At 35.6% G+C, this 11,570-nt stretch overlaps 1 protein-coding gene across 1 annotated transcript in view; it reads right to left on the bottom strand.

Moving 5' to 3' along the window:
* ARHGEF12 (Rho guanine nucleotide exchange factor (GEF) 12) overlaps positions 1-11,570 on the bottom strand; it is an 86,691-nt gene that overhangs the window by 14,882 nt on the left and 60,239 nt on the right. The window contains 4 exon segments of the mRNA XM_012644875.1: positions 620-752; positions 3,835-3,935; positions 5,606-5,720; positions 7,360-7,485. Of these exon segments, the coding sequence (XP_012500329.1) occupies positions 620-752; positions 3,835-3,935; positions 5,606-5,720; positions 7,360-7,485 (475 nt within the window).

Genomic DNA, 11,570 nt, shown 5'->3' with positions numbered 1-11,570 from the left:
ATATTAATAAATATTAGAAAGAGAATCATCTCTTAGTGTTAGTAGCTCTAGAAAAATCTCATGATTTGGAAGTTAAAGGGAATACGCACATTAGTGTGCTTTCTGATAAAGTGTTTCATGTGACACAAAACTCTATTTGAAACAGCTACCAAATAAATCTGCCAAAACAACCATCCAGTGAAATAGTACAAAAAAGACTTAAAATCCTAAAAAGTTAATTAATATGAAAGCCCAGATACTATAATTGGAAATTAGTAAATATTTTACTACCATTTCTGTGATAGTTTCAATTTTTATGCTTTTGAGCTTCATGAAAAGATAATAAAGTTATCTTGCTTTACTCAATGATCTGGAAAGTTCCCATAATAAACAGTCCTACTCTTATTCAAACTATAGAACACAATAAAATTAAATTTAATAATTTAATAATAACTAGTGTTTCTTAGTCTCCTGTCAGTTCCTGTCATGTGAAGTTATAGTTTCACACAAAATATGAAAGACTAAAGTAATCTTCAAATGAATCATTTAAAAGGCAAAATAAAATAATAAATATAGATCATTTCTGATACAAGAACTCCTTCAGGTGACATATATTCCCATTGAGATGTTAATTACCTGCCCAGTCTTTATTTAGTAAACTTTATTTTAAAAATTATGATTAGACCATCTCTCACCCTGAGCTCTTCAACATTTGGGTACTCTGACAACTTTAGACTGGAGGTATCAAGACGACGCTGATAATCTTCTAAGCGCTGAAAATTAGATAGGATGGAGCCAAGGTTATTGTTTTGGTCATCAATGACCTTTCCATTTCTGAATCAAATGGACATTTCTAATCTGCATTCTACTAAGCTATCTGCAACACTAGACATGACTGAGCACTTACTCTTTCTTAAAATACCTCTTCCCTTGGCTTTGGCGATATTATACTCTCCTAATTTTCTTTCTACTTCATTGGCCTTTCTTTCTCAATCTTCTTTTCAAACTCATTGGCCTCTAAGTAGCTTATATTTATTTTCTGAATATGTAAATCATGCACACAATACAAAATTCAGAAACTGATATAAGGCAAACAATATAGTCTATCTCTAACCCTGCCCACTTGCCTACCCCCCACCAATTTTCTCTAAAGAAGCAATCACTAATACTCATTTCTTGAGTAGCCTTTGAGAAAAATTCTACGTAAACAGAAGTATACATAAGTAGAATAGAATATATGTGTATATAAGTATGCTCATCTCTGTGTACGTTGTGTGTATAATATATCCTATTTTAAAACAAGATACAGTAGTATGATATACTAATGTATGTCTTTCTCTGTGTGTATATGTGGTATGTATATATCTTGAAGATTGTTCCACATTAGCACAGAGAGAGCTGTCTCATTTTTTTTAATGGCTGCATGGTATTCAGCTCCGTAAATGAGCTATAATTTATTTAACTATATCCTACTGATAGACATTTAGGCTACTTCCAATCTTCTCCTATAATGGATAATACTGTAACAAAATGGCCTTAAATATATATCTTTATACACCGGTGTAAATATATCTGTTTCTAGAACTACTGGATCAAAGGATATGGGCTATGTGCATTTTCCCCCAACATCATAGAAACACTTCCAAATACACAGAAGAGTCTGAATGTGTATACTGAACACCTATATATCCACCACTTACATTCTACAATCAACATTTGCTATATTTGTTTTATTATATATCTATCCATCTATTCATTCCTCTATCTATCCACAAGTCCATCTTATTTTCTGGATGCATTTCAAAATAAATTACAGATATAAGTATATCTGAATGCGTTTCAAAATAAATTACATATGTAAGTATACATTATCCCTAAACATTTTAGCATGGATAACAAGAGCATACAGTTTTTCTTAAAAAGTAAAATTTACATACAGTAGAATGCACACATTTTAGGTGTACCTTTCCATGAATTTTGACAAATGCATACACACCTATGCAACCCAAACTCCTACCAAGATACGTAATGTTACCATCACCCCAGACAGTTTCCCCATACTTCTTCCCAGTTAATCTCCACCAGCACATACTCAGTAGCAACCACTTTTCTGGGTTTCTTCCTACCATAGAGTAGTTTAACCTGTCTTAGAAGTCCATATAAATACAATTATATGTATATGATCTTTTGCGTCTGGTTTCTTTCACTAAGCATGTTTATGAGGTTTGTCTATGTTGTTCACATCAGTAGTTCATTCTTTTTTATCACTGATTGTAAATTATTTCATGACTATACCACAATTAGTTTATCCATTCTCCTGTTAATGAATTCTTCAGCTATTTCTTGTTTTTGGCTATTATGAATAAAGTTGCTAGAAACATTCTTTTATAAGTCTATTTCTGGGCATATATCTTCATTTTTCTTTGGTAAATCACTTGGAACAGAATAGTTGAGTCAAAGAGTAGAAGTACGGGTATGTACACTTTTAATTTAGATAAATATTGCCAAATTTCTCTCTGGGGTTTTATCATTTTACACTCCAAACAATACATTAGAAAGTACCTGTTTTCCTTCAGTTTTACCAACAGAGTTGTCATCACACTCAGCTCCTAAGAAATTACATCCATGCCCATGGATTCAATGAGCCTCCATATGCTCACAATCTTAAATTTTTATCTTCAGAAAATTCCTCTTAGAGGTGAACCCATATAGCCAACTGTATACTGCACATCTCTACCTGATATCCCGAACTGAACTCATCATCTTCCCCACAAATCTGGGACTTCTCTACTCATCCTATCCATCCAAATATGCAAGCCAGAAACCTGGGGATTTATTCCTGATATGACCTCTCCTTCAAATCCTTCTCTAAATCAGTCACTAAGTCCTGTCACTTTTACCTTCTAAATACTTCTCTAATTTCTCTAAGCTACCATCATCAATCTTGGGTTGGTACCACAATCCAGGGCGCTTTCACCCACTATCTTCCTCCTTGAGCTCACTCTCCATAGAGTACTGTGAGTGATTCTTAAATAAGAAAATCTGAAAATTATATTCTTACACATCTCCTATGAATTCCTACTGCTTTTAGAATAAAAATCAAAATCTTTAACATGATCTAAAGGGCCCTGTATAAGTTGGTCCTGGCCTCCTTTATCTCACTTTATACCACTCTGACTTTGTTTTTTAGGCACGATCCACATTAATCTAATCTTTCAGTTCCTCAAACAGACTATGCTTCCTTTTTATGTTGAGACTTTTATAAATACTGCCTCTACTTCTAGGGCTGCACCCTTCCACATTGCTTTGGTTCATTTCCACTCATCCTTCAGAGCTTGGCCCAAATATCAATTCCTCAAGGAAGCTTTCTCTGATAGCCACCACCTAACATCCTAAACTAGGATAGGCTCCATAGTTATACACTCTCAGTATCTTGAAAGTCTCCTTCATAGCAGCTGTCACAACTGATAGAAAACACTTGCATTATAATCCTGTTAAATGCCTTCCTGTCCTGCTAGGAAACAAGCTCAATATGAGCAGATATTGTGCTTATTTCTCAACTACTCTGTACTCTATGCCCAGCATACGGCAGGTGCTCTACAAATATTTGTTGTATGAACAGATGAATGAATGAGCAAACGAGCAGCCTGAGATGTTCAAACTTCAAAAAAGTCAATTACAAATCTGATATTCTATCATAAATTGATCTGGACCCACCTACTACGTACGAATAGTTAACAAATGTCCAACCTATCAATTATGTAATGATAGTTTGAATTACTATTTCACAAGTTCCAGGTAATATTAATTTAATATTCTCCCTACGTCATCCTGTATCTTGTTTTCCCGTTTTACCTGTTTGTTTTCTGCCTCCTTGACAGCCTGATTTACATAATTTAAGATCTGACGACAGTGATCTGCAGCTTTCTTCACTTTCTCCCTTTCCATTGGCCATTCTAAACATGGGAAAAATGGAGAAAAATCAGAAAAAAAGAAAATATATATACATATATATATATATATATATATATCATGAGATTTCACTTTATTTCACTAGTTATGAGAACATACTAAGACCTTTTATACCAGGCTAAAACCTATAGCAGAGTGTCAATTTAGGTAGTGTTTGCAGAGGTGAAACTTCTTATGGCAGTACTTAAAACATAAATCTAATGTTTAAAAAGAAACCACAGTATAGAACCCGAAATTGAAAACATTTTGCTTTACATAAAGTATTAAGGCTACTATGTTACACACTCCAGAGAACTAGTCTAATTCACTTTGTAAGCTATATAAATTGGGAACCCCTTCTCCCCCTGTAATTTCATAGTGCATAGCCTACATAAATATGTCCCATGAACCTATTAAGCAACATTTTTTTGAATAACAAAACTTGAATTAATTCTAAAACAAATGTCTTTGAATTTGAGATTATATATATATATATATATTTTTTTTTTTTTTTGAGACAGAGTCTCACTGTGTTGCCCGGGCTAGAGTGCCGTGGCATCATCCTAGCTCACAGCAACCTCAAACTCCTGGGCTCAAGCTATCCTCCTGCCTCAGCCTCCCGAGTAGCTGGGACTACACGCATGCGCCACCATGCCCGGCTAGTTTTTTCTATATATTTTTAGTTGTCCAATTAATTTCTTTCTATTTTTAGTAGAGACGGCGTCTCGCTCTTGCTCAGGCTAGTTTCAAACTCCTGAGCTCAAACAATCTGCCCGCCTCGGCCTCCCAGAGAGTTGAGATTATATTTTTAAAAAGAAAACAGATTATAACATTTGTATCATTAAAAGATAAAATTTGTCAAAATGTGTTGAGGTTATATCGTATCTATAATATAAAAAATACCAAAATCAGAATATTCAAAATTATAATCCTCTGAACAGTACAACTATACTGAACAGATATATTACAGTATAAAAATTAATGTATATGAGTGTAAACCACTTTTGTTACCAGGTACCATAATTTTAAATTTCCCAATTATGCATTCAAATTCTCAGACACAAGAATCAGGAGTTTGACTGCATAAAAGTATTGAGAACTAAGTATAAGAGCCTAAAAGCTCAATTGAGAAACTCAGATTCACTTCATGTTTCAAAACAGGAGATTCGGAATTATAATGCATTAATTTGGTTTAATAAAAGTACATATATATAGCTCTTCAACCCAGTATAAATCTTCAAAGCAAGTATGATGTATGCTAGAGCAACGATAGGCAGACTTTTTGCAAAGGATCAAATAATAAATATTTTACATTTTCCAGGTCAAATGGATTCTGTCACAACTACTCAGCTCTGCTGTTATAGTACAAAAGTGGTCAGAGATAGTATGCAAACAGATAAGCACGGTTGTGTTCCAAAATCAAACTTTATTTACAAAAATAGGCAGTGAGCCTGATTTGACCCACATAGTTTGCCAAAGCCCCTTATGGAACTACTAATGGAGCACATTAAATCAGATAGCCTGAAGAAGACTAGATCAGAGCTTGTCAGAAAATCTTTTCATACTATTTGGAAATCCAACTCCAGACACCAGAATCCTGTGAGATATTATTTAGCAGGATAAGTTTTTGGTTGTTGTTCCTAATCTTCTTAATTTCAACGAGAAAATGCTGTACCTGTGTATTTGGCAATATTATCCAGTAGAAGTGGGTACTTAGTAAGTCTTTGCATTTGGGTGGGAATGATATCTTTCAGCTGAAGACGACGACACAGTGGATTACTCTCAGCATCCTAAAGTTAAAGTGAAATAAGTGAGTCTGTAATTCTCATCAGAACTATAATTACCTTACATCTATCATGTATTCACCATATGAGTGTCTACTGCGTCACAGTTCTGATTATTAAATCAAGCTCTTTAAAAAATACCAAGATGCCATACTGTATGTCTGCTTTCCCCTTTAATCACATAATAGGGGAAGGAAGCCTCTATTACTAAACCAATGGCTTCTTCGTTATCTGTTTAAGCAATGACTAAGAGTATCCATAATCAACTCTTAACTACTGCTTACTTGTATTAAAACAGTTTTATTTTCACCTATTCAGAAAACCTAGGTACATTTTCCTATGATTGGTATTCCTACCAGAGTTAGTTAGCTAATTTGTTATCTGCCATTCCAAGTAGGCACAATGGATCACCAGTCTGGGTATGCTACCTCATCTATATAAGGCATTTGCAAACTTTTTAGTAAAGTGCTAATTAGTAAATATTTTAGGATTTGCAGGCCATACAGTCTCTCTCACAACTACTCAACTCTACTGATTGAGCACAAAAGCAGCCATAGATAATGTATAAACGAATGAACATGATGGCTCTGTGCAGTAAATAACTCAAGATGGCGTCCAAGATTCCCGTCCTCTGATATACACACCCTGTATAATCCCATGCCCGTGAGTGTGGATGCAATCTGTGAATCTGATGGGATATCACTCATATGATTAAGTTTCTATCAGTTGACTTCAAGTTAATAAAAAAGAAAATTGTCGTGGGTGGGCCTGACTTCATCAGAGGAGCCTTTAAAAGAAATCTGTGACAGAGAGTGGCATTCCTACTGGCCTGGAAGAAAGCAAACATTCACCTTTAAACTGCCTAAGGGGGTCATATGGCAGAGAGATATGGGCTTTCTCTAGGAGTTGACACTGGTTCCTACCCAATGACTAGCAAGAAGGCAGGGACCTCAGTTATACATTTATGAGAAAATGAACTCTGCTAACAACCAGTGAGCTTTGAAGAGAACCCTGAGCATCAGACGAGAATTGTAGCTCCAGCTGATACTTTGATTTCAACCTGGTCAAAATCTGAAGAGAGGATCTAGCTAAACCATAGCCATACTCCTAAACAACAAAAACTGTGAGATAATAAATTTGCATTAAGTGGCCACACTTGTGGTAATCTTGTTATACAGCAATAGGAAACGATATACTGTATTCCAATAAAACTTTATTTATAAAACAGGAAACAGTTTGGATATGGTCTGTGGGTTGTCGTTTACTGACCCTTGACCTATATACCAATGAATACCCCAATGAGTATAATTGCTATTAAATTCTTCCCTGGACTAGATATAAGCCCATTCTCATGCTTTGACAATATTCTTTTCATAGTGTGTATGGGTCATTTCCTGATAAAACCCCCATGGCAATGTGTGGATTTCTATATCAAGTATGCTAATCTTGACATATATTTTTTATTATTTACCATTCCAAAATCACCTTTATACTTTCCAGTAACTTAAGAGAGAATGTATGGCTTTAAAAAATGTTAACATAGATGTAATCCTTATAAAAGTCTTAGTCAGCATTCCCCTAGTTTATCCTATAATTGATAAAGACTTGCCTTATTTTTTTTTCTTACATGACTCACTCAACTCACTTGCACAAAAGTCTGAAATCGAGAATCCTTTTTCTGACGAGACTTGATCATTTCCAGGGCAAAAGGTTGGTTACTGCAAAAGGTAGCAGCAGCATGTTTCAACTTCTCCTCTCCTGGTCCACTGAACTGTGCCAAGAATGCAAAGAAAACAATAGAGAATGGGATACTGAGCTTATATAAAGCAAGGCAAAATGAGAGACAACCAAAATCCTTTCAACATTTTAATAAGTATTCTTAAGTGACCAAAAACACAGAACTGCATATCTATGTGGAATATCAACGGTTCTCCATTAAAAAGGTCTGACCCTGACACGTCGATCTTTTTTGATCATATTCAATGTTTTCTTGCTCGTATCCTACAACAACCTATTACCTTTCAGTCTATACCACTTCTAAATTACATAAAAATGTTGACATTCGGAGAATATGAGACACGGAATGCCTGGAGACTGAGATTAAAATTTCATTTTCTTAACTCCTGACACCTTTACAAAAATTACTCTCTTACTGCTTTGGAAAGCAAATCCTTGGGATACTACCTTTCTTTCTAACTCACTATAAAACCCATTATGACTATACTCAGGTCATAACTTTTCTAGGTTGAAATAAAATTAAATCACTGCTGCTTCACCTGTGCAGAGGCTGGAGCTGGCATGGGGGAGATCCATGAGCTTATGAATTCTTTTGCTACAAATTATGCTTTTTATGAATATTCTTTAATTTGTAAATTTAAGTTTGCATATACAATGATTTTAAAGTTTCTCACAAAACACCTAATGAGCACTTAACTCATAAATAGGTGCTCTTATAAGTCAAATAAATTGTTTTTAATACCACCTCTATATTTGTAATAATTGCTTTGTGGTTTACACAGAGGTTTTCTGTATAATCTTCCACTTAAAGTCATATTCCCAAAAGTTTGTACATAAAGGCATATTGTAAAAAGCCCTTTTGTAGTGCACTTGTAGATAAATTCAGAGTATTTTTTCTTCAAATACAAAGTGATATTTTAATCAGTCACCCCAATTTTGTATTCTTATTCTATTATGAATGTGACACTCAACATGTATAAAGATGAGACTGGCAGCATTTTTCGTTTGTTAGTCAATCAAAGTTCCACATGAAGAGCAGCCGGGTTTACAAAAGAAAAGAATGTCTCCAACCTCAAGCAGTCCTACAGTAGTTTTACAAGTAGTTTTAAATACAGATGTTCCTCAACTTATGATGGAGTTACATCCTGATGAATGCATTATAACTTGAAAGTATCTTAAGTCAAAAATGCATTTAATACACCTAACCTACCAAACATCATAGCTTAGCCTCGCCTACCTTAAATGTGCTCAGAACACTTAGATTAGCCTACAGTTGGACAAAAATCATCTGGCAACACAGCGCACTACAGAGTATCAGCTGTTCACCCTAGTGATCCTGTGGCTGGGTGGGAGCTGAGGTTCGCCGCCACTGCCCATCATCATGAGAGTATCAGGAAAAGAGCAAAGTTCAAAACCTGAAGTACAGTTTCTACTGGATATGTATTGCTTTTGCACCATCATAAAGTCAAAAAATCCTAAGGCGAACCACTTTAAGTCCAGGATTATCTGTATACATAAGATGATACTGAGAGACCAGTACTGGAAAAATACTCTCCAAAACGTTTCTTAAGAATAGCAAGAGAAAATCTGAAGGCCTATTTAGGATTTTTGGCCAATGTTTTTCTATAAATTCAGCCTTTGTATATAATAGTTACAAACCAGATTGGTTAGTCCATTTCTGTTTTTCCTGAACTTTTTATAGATACAGGCACACCTAATTTTATCATATATTGCAGATAGTGCATTTTTTCACAAATTGAAGGGCTATGGCAACCCTGTGTCAAACAGGTCTACTGGTGCCATTTTTCCAACAGCATGCGCACACTTTGTGTCTCTGTGTCACATTCTGGTAATTCTCATAATATTTCAGATTTTTTCATTATTGTTATATCTCTTATGGTGATCTCTGATTAGTTATCTTTGATGTTACTATTTATTGTTTGGGGGTACCACAAACCATGCCCATATAAGACAGCGAACTTAATCGATAAACTTTGTGAGTGTTCTAACTGCTCCACTGACTGGCCATTCCCCCATCTCTCTCTCTCTCTCTCTTCTTGAGCCTCCCTATTCCTTGAGACACAATACTGAAATTAGGCCAGGTAAGAACCCTACAATGGCCGCTAAGCATTCAGTGAAAGGAACAGTCACACATGACTTACGTTAAATCAAAAGCCAGAAATAATTAAGCTTAGTGAGGAAGGCATGTTGAAAGCCAAGATAGGCTGAAAGGGTAGGTCTCTTGCACCAGTTAGTCGAGTTGTGAAGGCTAAGGGAAAGTTCTTAAAGAAAATTAAAAGTGTTAAGCTACTACAGGGGATACATGAATGGTAAGGAAGCAAAATAGCCTTATTGCTGCTATAGGGAAAGTTTGAGTAGTCTGGACAGAAAATCAAACCAGCCACAAGATTCCCTTAAGCCAAAGTCTAATCCAGAGCAAGGCCCTAACTCTCTTCAATTCTATGAAGGCTATGAGAGGTGAGGAAGCTGCAGAAAAAACATGTGAAGCTAGCAGAGGTAGGTTTATAAGGTTTAAGGAAAGAAGCCGTCTCCATAACATAAAAGTGCCAGGTGAAGCAGCAAGTGCTAATGTAGAAGCTATAGCAAGTTATCCAAAAATCTAGCTAAGATAACTGATGAAGGTGGCTCCACCAAACAACAGATTTGAAATGTACACGTAACAGCCTCATATTGGAAGAAGATGCTATCTAGGATTTTCATAGCTAGAGAGAAATCAATACTGGGCTTCAAAGCTTCAAAGGACAGACCAACTCTCTTTGTTAGGGGCTAACACAGCTTGTGACTTTAAGTTGAAGCCAATGCTCATTTACCATTCTGAAAACCCTAGGGCCCTTAAGAATTATGCTAAATCTACTCTGCCTGTGCTCTATGAACGGAACCATAAAACCTGGATGCCAGCACAGCTGTTTACAGCATGGTTTACTGAATATTTTAAGTCTGTTGTTGAGACCTATTGCTCAGAAAAACAGATTCCTTTCAAAATAATACTGCTCACTGGCAATGTACCTAGTCACCCAAGAGCTGTGATGGACACGTACAAGGAGATTAATGTTGTCTTCAGACCTGCTAACACAGCATCCATCCTGCAACCCACAGATCAAGGAGTAATTTCAACTTTCAAGTCTTATTATTTTAGAAATACATTTTGAAAGGCTATAGTTGCCATAGATGGTGATTCCTCTAGTGAATCTGGGCAAAGTAAATTGAAAACCTTCTAGAAAGGATTCAGAATTCTAGATGCCATAAGAACATTAATGATTCGTGGGAGGAGGGCAAAATATCAACATTCATAGAAGTTTGGAAGATGCTGATTCCAGTCCTCACTGATTACTTTGAGGGATTCGAGACTTCAGTGGAGGAAGAAACTGCAGATGTGATAGAAAAGATTAAAGAACTAGAATTAGAGTGGAACATGAAGATGTGACCAAACCACTGTACTCTCATGATATGACTTTAATAAATGCTTCTTATGGATGAGCAAAGAAAGTGGTTTCTTGAGATGGAATCTGCTCCTGGTGAAGATGCTGTGAACACTGCTGATATGACAACAAAAGAGTATTTGTTTTACAATATTACATAAACTTAGTTGAGAAAGCAGCAGTGTTTGAGAGGACTGACTCCAAGTTTGAAAGAAATTCTACTACGGGTAAAATGCTATCAAACACTATCTCACGCCACAGAGAAATCTTTTGTGAAAGGAAGTGTCAATCGGTGGGGCAAACTTCATTGCTGAAGTTCAAGAAATTACTACAGCCATCCCAACTTTTAGCAACTGCCATGCTGATCAGTCAACAGCTATCAACACTGAGGCAAGACCTTCTACCAGCAAGAAGGTTATGACTCACTGAAGGCTCAGATAATCACTAGCATTTTTTAGCAGTATTTTTCAATTAAGGTATATACATTGTCTTTTTAGACATAAGGCACACTTAAGACTACACAGTATAAACATAAATTTTATATGCACTAGAAAACCAAAACATTTGTGTGAACTGCTTTATTGTAATATTTGCTTTATTGTGGTGGACTGGAACCGAACCCGCTCTATTTCCTAGTTATGCCTATATGTGACATTGGTCAAGAATACAATTCTATTTA

The sequence above is a fragment of the Propithecus coquereli genome, unplaced genomic scaffold (genome assembly GCF_000956105.1).
Source record: "Propithecus coquereli isolate 6110/MARCELLA unplaced genomic scaffold, Pcoq_1.0 Scaffold222, whole genome shotgun sequence".
In the NCBI taxonomy this organism is placed as follows: domain Eukaryota; kingdom Metazoa; phylum Chordata; class Mammalia; order Primates; family Indriidae; genus Propithecus; species Propithecus coquereli.
The sequence above is the reverse complement of the archived record's forward strand: the minus strand, read 5'-3'. Positions and strand labels throughout refer to the sequence as shown.